The sequence below is a fragment of the Scomber scombrus genome, chromosome 10 (genome assembly GCF_963691925.1).
Source record: "Scomber scombrus chromosome 10, fScoSco1.1, whole genome shotgun sequence".
Classification (NCBI taxonomy): domain Eukaryota; kingdom Metazoa; phylum Chordata; class Actinopteri; order Scombriformes; family Scombridae; genus Scomber; species Scomber scombrus.
In genome coordinates this window covers 13,852,667-13,873,396 of record NC_084979.1, presented here as the reverse complement: position 1 = coordinate 13,873,396, position 20,730 = coordinate 13,852,667, and the positions used below count along the sequence as shown (strand labels likewise).

General features: G+C 41.5%; 1 protein-coding gene across 1 annotated transcript; it reads right to left on the bottom strand.

The window, feature by feature from the left end:
• Positions 1-1,857: 1,857 nt before the first annotated feature.
• noc2l (NOC2-like nucleolar associated transcriptional repressor) lies at positions 1,858-20,672 on the bottom strand. Its single transcript, XM_062426741.1, has 18 exons — positions 20,638-20,672; positions 19,160-19,306; positions 18,859-19,042; positions 18,523-18,769; positions 16,618-16,708; positions 16,456-16,534; positions 16,104-16,214; positions 15,877-15,990; positions 15,431-15,619; positions 14,831-14,970; positions 13,172-13,283; positions 10,710-10,823; positions 9,649-9,750; positions 8,174-8,317; positions 5,160-5,273; positions 4,789-4,924; positions 2,725-2,811; positions 1,858-2,182 (listed from the first exon to the last, which is right to left on the bottom strand). The coding sequence occupies exons 1-18, from the start codon at positions 20,655-20,657 to the stop codon at positions 2,052-2,054; spliced, it is 2,262 nt and encodes a 753-aa protein (XP_062282725.1). The 5' UTR covers positions 20,658-20,672; the 3' UTR covers positions 1,858-2,051.
• Between the last annotated feature and the right edge of the window lie 58 nt (positions 20,673-20,730).

The following is a 20,730-nucleotide window of genomic DNA, read 5'->3' as shown; positions in this document are numbered from 1 at the left end:
CCAGCTCCCTCTTATCACTGCAACTATGCATTCCACTGTCCTGATACCAAAGATGACCGGATGTGTGGAATTGGAAACACGTTTCACTATGTGTCTGCTTCTTTTTTGCATTAATGGTCTCAGAGAAAGACTGGTCCAACAGGGGGAATGCTAGGCTAGTGCCTCACATGATGGACTCTATTTGAGGTGACACAGGTGTCATTTATTGACATATAAAAAGCTTAAAAGTGTTGCTGAAATGGAAAAAACGGCTACGGTGTGTACGGCTTACGTCATTGTACGCTTGTGTTGACTACTGTGGGAGGTAGGAAAAACATGCAAAATTGTACAGTCATGCTTAAGATGAAAATATCCTGAAGGTTACATACGTGGTACTTTTACTTTTTGTTAAATGTAGTTGCACGAATAAGGTTTTCTTTACTGAAAAATGTGACTTTGCTGAACTTTGGTGGTACTTTTGTTCATACTTTTTTTTTTTTTTTTAAAGGTGTAATATTAAAAGACGCTCCAATCTTGAATGCTACTTCAGCATATAAATATGAGGAAAATAATATTTATAGGACTTTTGATGTAGTAGATAAAACAGATTATGATATGTATTATAATTAGCCCTTGAGATGGATTCCAAAGATACTTCTACTTTGTTTTCTCTTGGTTGCAGGGAAAAGAAAGGCACAAAGCTCTTAATGCAAATGTTTTTGAATTTGTTATGGATTTTTTTTTTTTCAAACTACGCAAGCAATTAATTAAAAATGGTCTCTAGATTTCCCTTCAAAGGCTTTGTCTTCATCCTATTTTTCTATTCACCACACAGGTGAAATAAATCCTAAAGAAATTCCTCTGATTTCTCTTTTCCTCTCTTGTGTGCATGCGTCAGACAGCGTATAGATGCCTTTTCCTCCTCAGGTGTTCTTTACAAGTCTGCGTGAGGGAGTATGTGATCTCCTGATGCATGTGTGTGTGAGAAGGGGAGGCGACCCATGGGGGGCACAGTTCAGGTCAACACCAGCTGTCAGAGTGTGAGGTTCAGCCGCAGGCCAAGGCCTCCCTGCCTGTGGGGATAAACCTGACCCTCCTCATACACCCACACACACACAGGACCAGAACCGAGAACAGCCCCCACTCACGCTTTACCTTCCTGCTTCAAAGAGTTGACACTGAAGCAGATCGCTCTAGCCTCTACAGGGATTTCCCCTCGCTTTAGGCTGGGCCTCTTCATCAGAGGGTTCTGTATTCACTGAAAACGACTTCAGAGGAAATGTGACGACACAAAAGTGTTTCTCAAATCTTCATTTGTGGCATTTAAGTCCATGTCAAACATCTTCTCTGCCATGTTTTGTGCACCAGTGAATAGATCGCAACAATGCCAATCTCACCTTTAGTTTACTGGTGAATGCTGGAGAAAGGTGCAGTAAAGTGGGGATAACTTGGTGTAGGAAAGCTGTGTCTGAGCATGTGAATACACAGACAGAAAAGACAGTGGTCTGGGCAGGGGGCGGGTGAGGAGTTGGCAGAGAAACAGACCAGCCTGTGTTGCTGCTCTACCACCTGGGCAGAGAGTCTTGGCACAGCATCAGACGCCACCCTGCCAGCCTGGCACAGCACTGCTGCCTCAGGGCTCAACACCCGCCTCTCTGTATCCCTCCTCTTGGCCAGCCCAGCCTGGCTCGGCCCGGCTCAGCGAGGCTCATGGCCCTCTCCAAATAGTGCGTCCTCACAAAGCCTGAGGGTGCCTACAGGTGTGCACATGTATGGAGCACTGGTGCATCAACATGCACGCACACGCTTCAATTAATTAGCATCTTTAAAAAAAATTCAAAGGACAATCTGGATTTTTTTTCTTTTTTTTTTTTTTTTCTTTTTTTTTTTTAACAATTTCAATGCTTAATAAAATGACATTGGAACATGTTTGTACTGTACAGGTGAAGCAATACAAAATTCAAAAGCAGGGAAAAAATGTCCAATATTATTATCAGGATGTATGAATGGCTGGTAAAATGGCGAGCATAAAAAGTCTCTCATGTGAGCTCGAGCGTGTGCATCCATGAACCTCAGTCATCGTCAGACAGCTCCAGGTCCTCCACCAAATCCTCGTCTCCCTCTGCCAGCTTTATCAGAGCAGAGGAGGAGAGCGGCTGAGGAGCCTTGGAAGCCTTTTCATCCCCTTCCTCCTCATCATCATCTAGAAAACAGACAGGAAACACTACACATTGAGCAGCTAGTAGTTTGAGTGTACACAAATGACATTAATTACATAGTATTACTCTTAATACATGCTAGCCTCTGTAATAATGAGTATTTGAATATGCATTTAATATTATAGAGCTGCAATGATCAGTCCATCCACAGAAAATGAATTGCTGATTGTTTTGATAATCGAATAAATTTTTTTTTCTAAAGCAAAGAACCAAACATTTGCTGGTTTCATCTTCTCAGATATGAGAGTTTTTTTGTTTTTTTTTAATGGTAAACTGAACATCTTTAGTTTTAAACTGATGGTCAGACAAAAATCAAATCAACTTTGGCTGCGTGAAATTTTAAAAAGGTTAGGTAAAAGGTAAATTAGTGATGAAAAGAATAGTTGTAGCCCTATAATATTTGACAATTTAGTTTCTTCTATAAACACTAAAAGAACAGATACACAGTAAACCTTTTAAAAATGTTTGAAAACTACTTATTTGTGAGTGCTACAAGATGTTTCTTTTAGGACATCGATGTACCAACCTGAGTCTCCATCATCACTCATGTCAGACAGGTCTTCAAGCTCTTCATCATCATCATCATCATCAGATCCATGCCTGCCCTTTTTACCTGAGGGGAGACAGTGGAAAAAAACGTTACACTGCGTTGAATTTTTGTCTGCTGTTACTCTACTCAGACATTCCCGAGTTTTGTGTTGGTACGTCGCTGCCGTCTGAGGACTTTGGAGACACCTCTATGTGGGCCAGGCATCAGAGGCAGCTGGAAGTGTCTATTTCCTCCTGAGATGGAACTGAGAGTCGATTACAGACGCCACTACTGCTGCACAAACACCCATGACAGTTTACTACTGGCAATTTCAGACATCTTATGCTCACGGCCTAAATATAGCAAATGGAGATAAACAGGCAGGTTCCACAGCTACGAAGATGATGGGAGAGTGCGTGTGTGTGCGCAGATGCTCGCTGGAGAGAAGTTTGGAGTTTGTCTGAAATTGTGTTGTGCTATACTCAGAGTGTTGTGAGTGTTGTGTGTGTGTGTGTGTGTGTGTGTGTGTGTATGTTGTGCTAGCCAAAGGGACAACTGGGGTCCACAGGCTTTGAAGTTGAGGTGTGATGAGAGGCTCGGGGCGTGCAGGAGAGAGAAGCAAAACATAGCTACTTCCTCTTGTCTGCAAACACACACACACACACACACACACACACACACACACACACACACACACACACACACACACACACACACACACACACACACACACACACACACACACACACACACACACACACACACACACACACACACACACACACACACACACACACACACACACACACACACAGCAATGTCTATTTAAAAAAAATCAGGTACTTCCCTTTATATCAAAATTTAAGTTGAAAAAACATGTTCTCCAGTTCTCCATTGCTCAGACAGGACTTCAGTAGTACCTTAGAGGTTGCCCCTAAATGACCTGGAAGAATTACTACCCTCACACACTGCCATCGCCTCACACACACACACACACACACACACACATCAATCTAAATCATCGGCCCCCTCCTCTCACACTCCCCCTCTTTCCGGGAGTGTGTGAGACCACAAAGAGCTTTGGTGAGCTGCCCAAAAGCTTTTGGCTCTTCAAGACTGGACGACAGGGTGGTGGGTGTGCATTTTGTGCATCATCGCTGTGTGTGTGTGTGCACACGTGTTGTGAGGACATGCGGGGGCAGCTGGTTGAAGCCCACGGAGCCAGGAAGAGTGAGTGAGAGAGTGAGAATGAAAGAGAGACAGAGGTAGAGAGGAGTGGGAGCGGCCACCTCTGGCTGTTCCACTGGGCTGGTTTGAATTAGGAACCCCCGCTGGGATCCAAGCCTGTACTTCCTGTCGGGGGGTTTCAGTTCGTGTGTGTGCGGGGTGGGAGGGGTGGAGGGAAGGCGAAATGGGGGGGGGGGCAGAGAGTGAGAGGCGGAGGCCCGCCGCTTGCCGGCAGCTGCCCATCCGTTTGTGGGGACTCTCCCTACAATGAAGTCCAGATGCATTAAAGGAAAAAAAAATCCCCCTGCCGCCTACTCCTTTCCTCTGTGACCTTGCGGAGGGCTTTTTTCTGCCTGGAGCGTGTCCGAGTGTAAAGCCGTAAAAGTGAGGTTTGCAGCTGCCTTTGACCTGAGGACGACCCTGAAAGGACGAGACACGCAGGAAGCTGATGGTTCCTCTCTGCGGACAGAGCACTGATAAGCAAAGAGATTTTCTCCTGAGTTTGATTTGGGATTTCATCTTCAGCTCCACAGAAAACGTCTCTGTGGATGTTTTAATAACTCAGAGCCTCGTGGCAAACTGCTCCTCAGGTCATCTGCTTCACATAGCCAAGTCTTTTTTTCCCCCAAAACACTCACTATCTCAGAGATAACAGTAAATCAGGCTGAGCTGTCATCACCTCTTAAACTTTGCTTTTGCACAGTGGAAACCCAGGCTGTAACAAAACACAGCCCCCTAGAGGCCATGATGGGCAGTACATCACAGCCAACTGCTCCATAAGTCAAAACAACTGCCTCATTTTCAGGGAAAAATTCAGTGTGTGATCCATTTTACCTTTGATTTTAAATCCTGCATCATCATCTTCAGATTCACTGTCAGACTCAAAAAGATCCTTGAACTCCTTCTTGTCCTCTGCCTTCTTCTCCTGAATCTTCCTGCGTTTGATCTCTGGGAGGTCCAGATCCTCCATCTTCACAAAATACAAAACAGGGTCAATACACAAGCCTTCTTTTTATTGTGTTAATGGTGATGATCATAAAAAAATTGTTCTGCCAGTAAATTTTCCCACTAGATAGCATGACTGTATCATGATGTATAAGCCTGACTCTTGTGGGTAATGCTGGCATTCATTAAGAAAAAGGAATGAATCATGATGACTGAGTGTGGTGAGGAAAATGTTGGTGGTTTGCTGCTTGGACAGTTACCCTTTCTTTGCCAGAGATCTCCAGTTGGATCTCCTTCTCCCGCAGCTTCTTCCACTGGCTGTAGTACCTGCTGAGAGGAGTCCCCTCCTCTTGGACCTGCTTCTCCCAAGCCACCTGGAAGAGGACACAGTGTTCAAATACAGATACATACATGAGTGGGTGGGTATGCAAGTATACTGTAAGTGAGTATATGTGTGCAGCCTCTTGGTAAATGTGAATACAGGTGGTAGTTATTTTCAGATTCTGTTGAGAGAACCCTTTCACAGCATCGTATCAATCAACCAGGAGAATGAGATGAGAGTCAGAAGATGCTGAAAACAGACAGATTGAAGATTTCTGAAAGAGGAGACCAGCGGATCTTCTCCAGCCTTCCCTTAAAGGTCTTTGTGGATGATATTGATTATGTCCAATCACATTATCTGACCAGCAAATCCAATAGAGTGAACAGACTACGGCCTCCTGCGTCCGTTAGCTTAACACGTTTACAACAATTTGCTGTGCAGCTATTAAGATGGGTGACACTGCACACACAAAAAAAAGAGAGGCACGGTAAGAAAATGAAAATTGAAAAACTACTTCTAAATTCAGTCCAGACTTAACAAACAAACACAACATTTCCCCATTCAGGCAACACCAGAGTGCAACCTGGATAGAGGCAGGGCATCATTAATTAGGCTAGCTCTCAGTTTGGGTGACATGTCAGCAGGGGGCTGGTGGCCGGAGGGGGGCCGTGGCCTTTTCCACAGCAGCAGCAGCAAGGCTGTCCCCTTTCCTTTGCCTGCGGTGACACCTCCACCGCTACCACGATGCCAGGGAGTGGATACCATGGCGACAGCCTCTGCTGAGCAGAGAGCCATGGCGACAGGGGCTGGCGCTGCTGCGGTGCCGTGCTGTCTGTCTGTTGTACTTTGTTAACACACACACACGCACATTTCAATGTGTGTATGCACACATTTTCTCATCAGCTAAATTACACAAAGACCATCGTCTTTAATTTCATCCTTAAACGCTTTTAAATATTAATCAGTGGTACACGTCAAGACTCTCAGTGGCAGAACAGCCATGTAAAGTGTGTGTGTGTGTGTGATTGTGTACAGGTAGCATGCAGAGAGAGCAAGTCACCACAGAAAATGAGCTCTGACACACACATATACACACACACAAACACACACTAATAGCTGCTCATTAAGGCAGAGGCGCCTCTGGTTCAAAAGCCTATAAGAGCTTCCAATAACCACAGGGTCATTCTTAACCAGTCTCAGAGTTTACACAGGGAAGTGTCGTCCATTATCAGCTGCTGCCTGCAGGGATTCACCGTCAGGACTGTCCGACAGCCTGCAGCCTCTGCCTCAACTGGACCAGAGCCCAAAAGAAAAGTTTAGTCTTTCTGTTCGCCATCCAGTTCAAATTTATCTTTGCCCTGCAACTGCACCACAACACTCAGGCTGAGTTTCCAAGAGGACTGAGCAGGTTGACTGCTGACATACAACATACACACCACAGCAGGTGGTTTATCTTGAGAGGCAGCTGGATTCATGAGATCATGAGATCATGCAAGAATCTATCATGTCAGGCTTCTAGTTCCACGCTTGTGACTGAACCACCAGTGGTTCGGACCAATCAGCGTCCTAGAACTACTGGCAGCTACAGGCTGGTTTAGGTGTGACAACAGTGACAAGTGATAGTCCGCAATAGACTGGTGATAGACAGATGGTTCATCCAATCACCTGCCAAGTATTTTTTTAAAGTGCCTGCCCTTTTCCAAACTGTTTCTAAGCAAGATTTCTCAGATGGTTCAGTGTAACAAACCATCTGGTGCGTCAGGTTAGCAGCTGGCACCATCTAGCCAAAAGCTGGCGATGTGACAGCAGACAACTCCTCATTAGGTTTGATTTATGTATTAACCAGAGGGATTAATGGACAGCCTCATCATTTGCAGTCTGAGTTTTGCTGATTGTGTTCTTCTGACACTGCTGAATATATGTACAAGAGCAGTCCATAGTTTGGACACATCATCTTTTAACTGGTAATGTACGTTACATTTATTATTAATTATCAAATTTCATCTTTTAAAAGTAAATCTCGAGTGTCTGATTCACTCAAAAACTAAAATATTTAGACTAATCTGCAATAGTAAAAAAAAAAAAACACTGAACTGATGAGTGGACCCCTGAGTATTAGCACTATTAGCAGAACAGTGCTGTAATATTTCAACATAGTTTGTGTTTTGATGCATTATTTCGGTTCTCGATGAAACAGCATGCAGCCTAAACATTCTGGGGTAACAAGTGCCTCAACACAGCATCGTACAGCCCTTCAAATACATGAAGTTGGTAGGATACAGGTGGCAGCAGGGCTAATAAGGTGAATTAATAAAGCAAAGTGTAGCAAATGATAATGTAATAACTTACCGTAGTAAAACTGTTATAAGTGAATAGGAAACTCAATAAAGCTGATACGAAAGGTACATCATAAAACATATTGTTGCATGAACCAATAATTATTACATATCAGGGTTGTAATTCATCTTTTACTGATGTTATAATTATACCGCCTTATGACTCACTGAAAATAATCATCTGACAATATAAAAATCACACAACAGATAAATCAGTACAGATTTAATGAGTCCGTTAAAACAGTTTTAACTGTAATGTGTGTGTTTTTATTTACTTTTGTTTAAATAAATTAGCAAAAGAGTGATAGCCAGTATGACTATATTCAACTACATTTTAAGATTCTTGATCTTACCTGTATAATTGTGCCTTCAAATGGCTGCCTGACTCCATTTACTATTTACAAAGTTGTTTTAAGATCCATAAGTAATATTATAATTCAGTCATACTATTATAAAGTACTATAGTAATAACATCATAATATTAGGGAAAAGATAAGGCAAACTGACAATAAAAGGTGAAGTGAGGACTTTGGAGAGGCGGCCTGTAAAATCAGGACAAGACAGTCTTTCCCCCGCCCTTCCTTTCTAAGTCTTCCTTTCACACACACACACTCACCACAGCGGCGGCATCGGCTACTCCGAAGGCGGCTTTCTGTCTCCGTCCTGTGATGTGGCTGCTGTTCTCCTGTACCTTCTCCAGCAGCTGGCGTACTGGCTTGCAGTAATTGGCCACTTTGCATTCCTTCAGGAACGCTTTCAGCTGCGGGAACATGGAGGGGGAGTATGAGAAAGATGCAAGCAGCGTGAAGGATCATCCAGTCCACCCATACATTGCGTCCAGGCAGAGCCGAGGAGGGTTGGTGGTTGTTTCCCTTGAGGCGAGCGGATTTAGCCTGGCAAGACCTGAATCATCATTCAGGCTGATCTGAATCTCTGAGAATGATGCTCAGTGTCACTGCTTCTTTATTGGTTTAGACTGAATCAATCTAATTTTCTGTCCTTCTGTAACACTTAAATGTGTCCTATTCATTTTTGTAGACATGGTGAAATGGTGTAATTTTATTTTCCAAATCTTGTATCACTAAAGCCTTTTCAACGATCAGTTTAAAAGTAAACCTTGTGGTCAAGACACAACTGCAAAGTCTGTGGTATGATTCCTACCAAGGCCCTTCGTTGATGTCATACTCTCTTTCTCAGTCTGTGTCTACACTGTTACTACCTAAAGGCTTTCTAAATTTGCTGCCTGTGAATACCTGAGCAGAAACGGTCACTGGGAAGAGGTCAAAGGTCATCAACCAAGAGTCAGTGGATGGCCGGAGAAAGATCAAGGAGGACAATCACAGCAGGTGCCAGAGATTGAAATTGAATACTCATGTGTGATAATAACTAAACTTTCTCCTGATAACTGAGCAAAGTCCATCTGCTGAGGAAGGTCATGAAATGTGTGATTGAAGCTTCAGAACAAGTTTGACCTTTTTGTTAGGATTATTTTTTGTCAAGCTGCAGTGTCCAAAGTGGAGAATAAAACTTCCACATTTAAATCAACAACTTCTTTGGTGTCACTAGAACAATAAATACAAACCCATCTAGAACTATGTGTCTCAACTATAGGGAAATGTATAAATTTATGATTTCTAACAGCTCAAACACTGCTTTATGGTAAGAAAGAAGCGGGTGGAAGGATTCAGTAGCCTCTGCATTGCTGGCTGTGGAGAGAGACTTACCGCACTGGGAATACCTGAGCAACCACTGAGTTTCATCCAATTTCTTAATCAGAAACTATTTATCATCTGACTCTTTCATGTTTGTGGTAAACTTCACATTTTCCTCTGCTATAAAATAAACCTGACCAGATAAACCAGGAGCCAAGATTCATAATGTTTTTCATTCATTTTTTTAAAGCAGTAAATCATTTCGTTTTTAAAATGATAATATCAAGCCGGTTGTTTAAGCGGTGTACATAAGTAAAATAAATGTTTATAGGCTACAGACAAATAACCTCAAAGGGAAAACAAAGCATTACTGAATTATTGAATGACTCAAAGCATTTCCTAATAGTAGAGATGTGAGGTAAAACAGAGGTTGTGTTACCTGAATGACAGTAGGCAGGGCGAGCTCTGGGAAGCCGATGGAGCCGGCCTGAGTGTGGAAATATTCCAGTATCAGGTCATACAGCTGGTCGATCAACCCGTCCTGAAACGCATCAGCACAGCAACATTCACAAGCAATATTCACACTTCACTCAGATGTGTAACATTTCACTTTATTATTTTCCTCTTTGCAGTGCAACTAAATTCAGTGCAAAGAGACAACTGAGACCAACTCACATCAAAACTGATCCTGAGTTAGCAGCCCAGTCATGACAGACAGTTTGGACTAGCCAAATGTTGAAGGCCCACATTTCTGATTTGTTTGGTGACTCAAGACAGTTGTTGTGCTTATTGTTGTTGTTGTATTAATTGACCACAGTTTCCACACTTAGAGAAGACATGTGAGCTTCGTTGGAGGCTTAATCAGTTGTAAATTATGTGCTCCTAGCAACCACTGCAGTGTCCCTGTCAACTGAAAACGACGTTGGTGGGATAGATATATCACATTGTGTTCACATCTACCTCCAAGTTGTAATTATAACTGGGAAACTGGGATTTTTTTTAATTCTAAAATTACAAACTGTGAGTGGCGCTAACAGAATAATGGCACATTGAATTTGGAGCCTAACTGACAACAAGAATAGGAAAAAGAAATTTAAAAAAAACAACAACACCGAACACAGCCTCTCTTTGTGAATATAAATGAAAACTTTTCCAGCCTATAAGGTCTAATACATTTTCAGAATCAGACAGATCAGTGCACCCTTAGTAAGGTTTGTATTAAGTGTACGAGTCCGGGGTTTGTGGCAGTTGCCCAGGTGACAGCAGTGAAAACAGCCCTATCGAGCGGAGTGCTGGGGATAATCCCAGAGGGCCGTGCTGCAATCCTCTTGGCTACAGCACTGAGCGTGGCGACTCAGGACCAGTTTTAGAGCCCTGACAAGGGGCTTTTAGCGCTGCCCTCAATCCCCTTATGCACACTCACACACACAGTGTCAGGTAGTAACGTGGAAATAACATTAACCAAGACTTGAACCGTTCATCTGATCAGCTACTGCTTACCTTATAGGCTTTCTCCATCAGGTTGACCTTGTTAAGCTTCAGGATGACAGCAAAGTTGATGGGTTTCTTGCTCATTCGCCCTGGTTTCTTGTTGAAGTCCACTTGTTGGAAGACCTGCAAAGAAAAAGCGGGTGCAGCTGCTCAGAAATTATTTCATGATTTTAGTGGTACAGTTGCACCATGCACACTATCTTCAGAGAGCACATCTGTCATTGTGCATGAACCCAGAACCCAACATGTGGGTAACATGTGATAGTTGCCCATGTGTTTCTAGTTCTCCATTATTCTTATTGTTCTCTATAGTTCCTTTGATTTGTATCTTTTAAAAAAGGAATTACTTTTGGATGTTGCTCCTCATCATTCACCTGCTGCCACAATTATCCAATCATATTGAAGGAGTGTATTAAAAAAATAGTCATGTGGATGACCGACAACATTCATAACTGGTCTGTTCTTTCTATTGCCTCATTAATAAGCCATGTAAACTGAATATAAACTTGAAAATAAAATAACTTTGATATTACTCGTTCATGTGTGTTTGAAGTTTTTTGTATACATTTTATTTACTTAAACATTTACTATTGTTATTATATTATTATTATTTGAATTTAATTTATTTTTTACCTGGTCCTGGTCCGGAAATGACATCTAATCCTGTCATATGTCTATTTTCATATGAATACGACTGAATTGACTGATTCTTTTATATCAATTTTTTTTCTCCTCATTCCCTTAAAGACATCACTCTTCTATAAATTAATAGTCAAGAAGCCAAGAAAACAACACATACAATATGTGTTTCATCTGCAATATATTAATATTAGGAACTTCTGCTCAGACAATGATCATTCTCCACAGTTGATGTTACATGCTGCAGTGTTACTGTGGTGATACATTTCTATCTTAGTCTGTGAAAGTACATTCTAGCCAATGTGTGGGCTATTTGTCTACAAGCTTTAGCTTTCACTTCTGCCCACAGTGCGCAAGTGAATTTCTGTCTTGTATTTGTGTATCGAGCTATTTCTGACTCCCCGTATCTACGTGCATTTCTGTGCGTTAGTGTGTATGTGTGTGCATGTGTGCGCCTGTGTGGTCGTTAATGTGCTCAGTGTGCGAGGCAGAGCAGCGCTGCTGGCCGGTGCTGTCTGTACAAACATAGGATGTGGTGGCGGTCTGCGGGGGAGCCAGGGGGAAGTGGGACGGCATGGGCCAACCCTGATGCGTGCGCACACACACACACACACACACACACACACACACACACACACACACACACACACACACACACACACACACACACACACACACACACACACACACACACACACACACACACACACACACACACAGCTACTGAAGCAGGAAGCTCCAAATCATACACCCCCCTCAGAGATGCGAGAACACACACAGGCACAGACACACAGGAGGAAGGGGCTGCCTCTGTTGCTCTAATTAAAACAGTAGCAGTGTACCTCAGCCTGCCTTTAACAAGGAGAACAGTAAAGGAGAAAAAACACAGGAAATATCGTGCATCACAAATAAACACTGCTTGCTGTTGGGGGCTAGGGGGAGGGGGATCTGAGTGTGAGTGCAGGAAAAAAGAGGTGGGGAGTGGGCCATAGGCAAAGAGGATGTGGTCTGAACAGCATGTTAGGACCAGAGTGTAAACCACAACCGTGACTTTATCGTTTTGGTCAAACTGCTGCATGCAAGCACGCATGCATGCACATGCGCACACACACACACACACACACACACACACACACACACACACACACACACACACACACACACACACACACACACACACACACACACACACACACACACACACACACACACACACACACACACACACACACACACACACACACACACTATGACCAACAAACACACACCTGTAAGCATGCACTGACCACTCCTAGCGGCTTAAGGGAGTCGCTGTCGCCAGCACGCTGCTCTCCTCCGCCAAACCACAACACCCCACCCCTGACCCCCACCACAGCATGCACAAACACTAGCACACACTTCCACACAGACACACAATCACATGCTTAACACCTGACCCAGAGAAAATGTTGTCAGTTGGTGACCTGGGATTGGTCTGATAACAAAGGTCTCTCTCTCTCTCTCTGTCACACACACACAGTGCTACCCTTCGATGTGTTTCCTCCTGAGCCCCTTCAGTTGTGGCCGTTGAGACCAAAATGCATCTCATACGCCACTGAAGTTTTTCCACAGTAAACCACCGACGGAACATTTCATCACATCTACCTTTACATTGTTTCCGTTTGTGACAAAGAAAACCAACTGACTGTTGTTTATTCTGCATAAATGAGGACTATCTCTCAGTTCAGCTTCAGATTAGGCCTCTGGAAACTTCACTGTCTGCACATGCTGCATTGATCTGTTCAGATCCACTTTTATACAAGGTGACCGGTGGACATGACAGGAAATCTTACCTCCAAGAGGAAAGGCAGAACAGGTACAAAAGTGTTGGTGCTGCTAGACAGCAGGGTGAGGGCTCTGCAACAGTGTATCCTCAGAGGGTAATATCTTGATGTTGGCACCAGTCTGTTCAGAGAGAGAAAACAGTGGTCAATGTCTCCACCTGCTGTTGATAAAATGTACAATGTCAGGGTAGGTTCAACCTCAAAAGTGATTAACTGAATATAAAGCCTGAAGTTTGTCTGCCAAAATTTCAGTTGACTGTCAAAAAATAACTGAAAATAGATTTTGTGGATGACAGCACTATCTGTAAAGTAAAAAAAAAATCTGAAAAATACATACATTATTCACTTTTAAAGATACACTGCTGCATGCATACAAACACAACCTACAAAGATGACAGAAGATGTGTAGTAGAGGCTGTGTGTTACACAGTTGAACAAAAAATGATATTATAATTACAATATTTTTAGATTGCCTAAAGTAAAAACTCTTTTATGTACAATACATAATGCATTTTTCCCAATCATCAAATTCAACAAATTCCTAAGTATTGATATATCTGTCAGATTTTAGCATTATTTACTCCCACTCGCCAATTTTCAGCACCACTGCAATCCTCTGCACATAATAATCTTTATTTATCACTTTCTGCCAGAAGTCATTCTGTCACTCAAACACTTCAGTCACAGCAGGGGGCTTGTTTTCTCTTCTGCTCTGTTCATTTTTTGCTGTGAACTCATGTTGATGTGTAAATCTGCTGTTGATGCTAAGTGGGTCTAAGTTGATGGGGGCAATGAAATACAACCAAGGAAGGCCAGTTGGATGAGTTTAAAAAGCTTATGGGATGCCCTTTTAAAAGAAATAGATTACTATGTAGATTCTGATAATTGATTAATCCAACTCATTTTTAAGCAAACATTTTGACATTTTGTTGTATTATATATTCATTCTGCAGCACTGCAACAGAGCACGATAACACCCTACATTATCATTTAATTATTCTGAGTCATCAAGTAGTGCATCAAATCCCAGAGTCCTCTCTCTTAATTCTTCAAAGGCCATCTATGTGAGGCTGTGCCCGAAATCACTCACTCACTCTATATAGGCAGTAGCAGGGAGTGATTTCGGACACAGCCCGAGCCCTACACATCGTTGTTTGTAATAGTCGCGAGGAGGAAAATAAATTATACATTCATGGATACTTTTTATCAAAGCTTGAATGTCAAGAAAATTGAATACTTTATAAAATCGCGATTAAGACTTTTTAAGGGCCTTAATTTTCTGACATTTGATTGATCAAATGATACTTGATACTTTTTAAGACCCCGCGGACACCCAAACTAAATATTTTTGTGTTTTAGACTGGTCTAACTGTCTAGAACAAGTATTTATGAAAAGATCACGTTGGGCTCTAGGTGATAGTGGTGCGTATTTTTTCAATATATTCTTTAACATTTTTATTGAGTAAACAATTAATACCCCATTGTGGGACTAATAAAATCTTATTTCATAGCAAAAATGATTTACATTTATTACAATAAATACAAACCTCTTAATGGATTATTCACTTACAGCAGTACCAGATTTACATCTGAGAATCTGAACTTTTTGCATGTTGTCAAATATGTTCATAAAAGCTAAAAGGAATGTAACATGATGAAAATACTCACTTGATGGTACCAATGATAACTTGGCAGAGTGGGTAGATGAGAGGCTGGAGGACATCACTGGGGTGCAGGGTGCTGAGGACTCGACACCAGAGGTACAGACAGTGGATATACTGCCAGTTATACACTGACTGGTACGTTTCCTACAGAACACACATACACAAGCACATTCAGCGTCATATTGTTAGATACTTAGAAATGCTGTGAACCTCCATAAGAAGTCAGCTCAGTTACATGCTCATTTAGACATGCTCTGCTTAAGAAGAATCAAAATCCAGAAAAAAAAGTCAAAGAAGCATTAGGCTACCAAAAAGAAGGTTTGTGTTGTTTTCAGTGTAAGTGGAAGAAAGTCAAAATCAATTTAGATTTAAAAAAAAAAAAAACAACACATTTTGTCCAGCAATTCACCGACATGGTTACGTATTTTCAATCACTCCAGTTCCGCTGGACTATATTTCATGTACTTAATTGAAAATAATGTTTAAATCACTCTAAAAGACAAGAGTTTTATGACCATCTCATAGACTAGTTCTGTAAATGAGTCCTTATTTTAAGCATTTCAGTATCTGTGTATTTCAATCAATCAATCAATAAAAAACGGACCTTGTTCTTCATGGTCATGGCGTTCCTGAGGTGGATGGCCAGCTGACGGATGTAGATGAAGGCGTGCTGATAAGTGGCCTGAGAGTCCAGAGCGTACATCTCTGTCAGAGTTCGCTGCATGAAGTTGATCATGGGCAGCACGTTGGGAGACGTGAACTTGCAGTTTTGTACGTAGGAGATGTACATTTGCTGTAGAGAGAAGGAACAGTATAAGCAGGACAGATCACAGATCAGAGTACTGTAGTTAACAGCCTGGAACTAGCTTTATATGCTTGATGTGGCGCGACATGGTTTTAAGTATTTGTAATGAACACTTTAAATGAAAAGGAATACTAAAATAGCAGTTTATCTCTTATTTCACAGTATTGTGTTTTGACTTATGTTATGCAAGCACAAAGAGAAAACTCCCATTTTACATCCAGCATGTGCTGCGAGGTGTCGCTCACCTTGAGAATTGGATTAAGATAGGTGTCCTGCTTGTGTCTGCAGATTTTGTTGAGGGCCAGGAAGGCCAGAACCCGACTGGTCTCCTCCCCTGTGCTCCACTGTTTCATCAGTTGCTGGAAACAAAGATGTGAGGGGGGATTAACAGAAGAAATAAAGACACATTTGATCTGTATATCCAAAAGGTTAATGAATTATTACACGCCATGTCATTCTAATGGTGACTTACCTTAACCAGGTGCCGACATTGTTTGGGCAGACAAAGGTAATAAGGTACGAGCTGGTTGGCGTGCCGCAGTACAGCACTGATGACTGTAGATTCTGTTAGACAGGATAACAGCTGCAGATGGAGAGAGGAGGAGGAAAACAGGTTATTACAGGGATTTTTTAGGCCTCAGGGGGAGGAGAGGAAGATACCATCATGGCAGATGTACAGTTCTCATGTAAATAACAATGAATGTATAACAAATAAAACATCTCTGCATTTTATCCTCCTGTACAACATCATATTCACCTCACAGAAATAAATCAGGCAGAAATGAAGTGAGCAGTGACACAAAGGAGAGAACAACAAAACAAACCTGAACTACTCCACTAAGATACATCTTGACGTCTATTTGATTCTTCTGCCATTTTGGACTAGACGATGGGAGCACCAGCCTGAGAGCAAAGCAGACAAAACAGAGTGAGAAGTGAACTATTATCAAGAGATGAGATCAGCAGATATGATATCTACTTCATACTTTTTCTGGTCTTTATCTGGCTTCAGGTTGAGCATCCTCTGCAGGGCCACATAAATGTCTCTGATGCAGAACAGGACCAAGGCGTTGAACACTGCAGACAGAACAGAGAGAGATTTGTCATATTTACTCCAAGGTCAACTTTTCATATTGTATCATTCAGCATATATTTGATAAATCAAAGAATTCATTATCTGTGAAACTGTGTCATTTTGAGGTTGAAGAGCTGAAACAAACATGTCCTGCTTTTGTCACCATATTTGTTTTTTGACATTAATGTACACCTGAAACTGGAGGTGGGTATCGACCCTCAACACTTGAAAACTTGTTCATTATCAATTAATCTATCAAATATTTTTTTCTGATTAGTCTATTACTATTCAGTCTGTACAAAGTAGAAAATAGTGAAAGAAGTCAATGACAGTTTCCCTTAGCTGCAGGTAACATCTTCAGATAGCTTTTTGTCCGACCAACAGTCAAAAACGAGAGATACTAAATTCAAATTGTCACATTTGAAGAGCTGCAGACAGGTGTTAAATTAAACGCTTACGTGTTTCGGCACAGAGCGTTCATCAGAGTGTTACAAAACAACAAAACACTCTGAAGAAGGCTATGTACTGAAATGTGTCACTGTTGTGATATGAACCAAATAAACAAGTGGAATGTTCTCACTTTGAGATGTGCAACATTTTCATATTTTTCCAACATGACCCTCAGAATAACTTTGTATTAATTTGCAACGACCCCTCCCTTTAAAAGGGGACAAGTGGACCCAAACCATGCCCTCCAAAGCATATCAGAGCCATTAGATCCCCTTACTGTAGGGGTCCAGCATTCGGGCCTGTAACAGTTTTTCCTTTCATTTTTCAACCGTCTGTACAATAAGACATGTTTGTCTTTTTCTATTTTCGCCTCGATTAATAATTTAAAAGTTACTAAATTATCAATATTTTAGCAGACTAGTTTTGCACTGATCGCCTCATTAATCCATCAGTTGACTAACCATTCATTTCGGCTCTACTGTGAAGTACTGACACCTGCCATCAAATGTCTGACCTGATTCACAGTCTTGTTTACTTGTTCTTTGCTCACACTGAACCTGATTTAAAACTAAATTTTGCCATTTCTGCTCTAATTATTTAGGTAAAGTTCCTTTATGGCTGCTTGTGATTAGACAACATTAGAGAACTTTGACTTTTTTTGGTGGAAAACCATGTTTACATATATTCAAAGTAAGGTTTGTTGACAAGTATAGAACATCTTCAAACAGTTAAGACAGAGCACAACCCACCTACCACACAGCAGCATTTAGCCATTTTTTCTGTTGTTTGCTAGCAGACAGGAGTGACAACAAGGAACATTTACTCAATCCAAAAATCAATGGAGAACAATGAATTGTTTTCCCCTCTGTGGGCCTGGACCTAATTGCGCTATGTCTCTAAAGATGTTTTTAACATGTCAAAATGCCCTTTTCAAGACATTCTGTCACTGTAGGAAAAGCACAAGTGTTAATAATAAAAATGAATGATTAATTCCATTCAGCTGCTTCTGTTTCAGGGACCTGGTTTAGTGCATACTGGCTCATTATCATGGCTTACATGGTAATAATACAGAGACATCATTAATGTTATTAATAACACCTGTTTTCCTACAATGACAAATCAAAATATCTAGTAGAATAATAGTGGAATAGATTCTGACTTAAAATATGATGTGCATTATATCAGTCAAAATGTTCAGGGAAACTGCTGCTTATGTAAATATTTGTGGCTCCATATCATAAATGATATACATTATACAATATATACATACTAATAACAGTGTTGTAGTTGTATGTTTCAAAACAATCCCAAACTGTGTTCACATGTAACCCACCATCAGAACCTAGAGGCAAACATGATGTCCTACCTGAACTGTCAGCCACCTTGTAACGACATAGACCTCCTCCTTCACCCTTGGTTGTAGCAACAGCAGCTTTGAAGGCCTGGGTGACATCTCTGAAGAGCCGAGCTGTGGGTTCCTTCTTCATAGCAGCTTTCCAGTCTTCAATCATTTTTTCTGTGACTTTAATAGTATCCGCCCCCTTCTTGGATTTCTTTGAACCTTTCTGACCCTCCTCCTGCTCCTCATCATCATCATCACCAGAGTCGGCTTCCTGCATTCAACAGAGAGAATATCTTTGTTTTCACAAGAGAACTCATGATAAACTCATGATAAACTCATCATGAATATCAGCTGTCCTACCTCCAGTGAAGATGGCAATGTGTGGTACTTTTTCTCATCCTCATCGTCGGAGCTGTCTGTGTCGTCAAAGTTCAGGAGTTTTTGGTCGTTATCTTGCAGAAACTTGTAGAACTCTGGATCTTTGTTCTTTAACCTGGACAGCTGCTCCTTGTGCTCAGAGGCCTTACCCACTGCCTTTTCATCTCTACAGAGGAAAAATTATGCACAAAACATGTTCAACGTTCATGTCTATCCTTATGGGGGTTTGATGTTGCAGTGATACAGTATGATACAGTAAATGGTTCAAAAGCAAAAGACTCACTTGTTGGAAGCTGCAGATTTCAGATCGTTCTTCTTGTTCTTTTTCTTGAGTCTATTCTGTTTGGGAGCCTCTTTTTCAGGTTCATCTTCACCTGCAGAGTCAAAACCTGACAGCAGGAACTCGTCCACACTGAGGTCCTCTAATTTCCTACGAGAAGAACAACAGTTCAACAGATGAAATAAGTTGGTCAGCACTTGGGGGTAAACAGCGATGTCTACAGCTGGCAGCGTCAACACTCAAAAGTGTGTTTTAATTTTTTGTTCACAGTAGAGTTGGATCTTCTAGCTTCACTGGGAAGAATGATGTATGTGCAGGGTTTAACACTATAGAGGGCTGTTTTCACATACTTCTGATGAAGGTGGAAAGTTTCTGTCCTCACTAAAAATCCAAGTTAAAGGGGTGGCCATGAGATCAAACTGAACATACACTGAGAATAGACTTTACAGTGAAGTACAAGACATTTTGTTTCCAGCACGACAAATTAATAAAAAAAAAATCCTCATTATGATTTGAATGAGGGAGCAGAAGGAGATGTAATTTTGAGAATTTCTAGATCGGTAATTGAACATTTTTTTTCCAAAAAGAAGAAAGCATGACAGACACAAATTGTCACAAGGTTTTGGTACGAAATGTTTAAGTTGTATAGTGACATATACAGCGGGCAGCTAATCCTTGATGGCCTTTTAGTGATATTAGGTTGCTCTGATTTTTCTTAGACTCCTCCCTCTACATTACAACAAGCCCTCATGTTTGGTATGATCATTGTTAAAAGGGTTATCCCGAGAGAGTGAAAGTATGTCTCCCCTCCATGCTTTAAAAAATGGCTGAATGACAAGGCTTCCTGTCTATAGCTTGAAGAAATTCGGGTTACCTTGTCTAATTCCCACCCCAAGTTTGTTGTCCGTCTATGGATATTTCAGTCATAGCAGGGATTGACATGCATGTGCATCTTTACTGTGAGCTGGCAGTTTGTTGGTTTTATGTTATTTTGTTCTGTTTTGTTGGGTCGATTTGTCTGTTTGGATCTCCATGTTGTGGAAAAGCAAAACTCAAAAATAAAATGTATTTGCAGAACAAAAAACGTAATTCTACAAGAAGGATAACAGTTCAGATGAAATGGGTTAGCCAACATGTGGGGAAACTTTGTCTAGTGTGTTGTCTACAGCTGGCAGCGTCAACCTTACATTCAGTTGTTTATATTAACTGAAGTATAGCTTCATGTCAGGTCAGTTAACCAGCTGGAAAAAGTGTCTTTGAAGAACGAAAAGAAAATACTGGACAACTAGCGAGGGTTTGACTTATGCTAGCTGCTTCTGACGAGCTCCACAGCACATGAGTAAACTATAACACACTACAGCAGTCCATGGTGGTAAAAAACTTACAAACCTCTTCACCGACTAGCTACACAACATCGAGTCGTAAATTAACAGCTGAACCTCGTAATAAACAGCATGAAGTAAATAAAAATAACTACGCACCTTTTCTGTTTCGCTGCCATGCTGGATCCACAACGTGACTCCTCAAACCTCAAGACCCACAATCCTCCGCTGCAGACGGAAGGAGTTGGTTTT

Excerpts from the sequence above, each read along its gene's own strand:
- noc2l (XM_062426741.1), bottom strand. The coding sequence starts at position 20,657 with ATGGCAGCGAAACAGAAAAG. Across the intron at positions 16,535-16,617 it reads CCAGATAAAGACCAGAAAAA|GCTGGTGCTCCCATCGTCTA; the intron begins GTATGAAGTAGA and ends CTTTGCTCTCAG. Across the intron at positions 16,215-16,455 it reads ATCTTAGTGGAGTAGTTCAG|CTGTTATCCTGTCTAACAGA; the intron begins GTTTGTTTTGTT and ends CTCCATCTGCAG.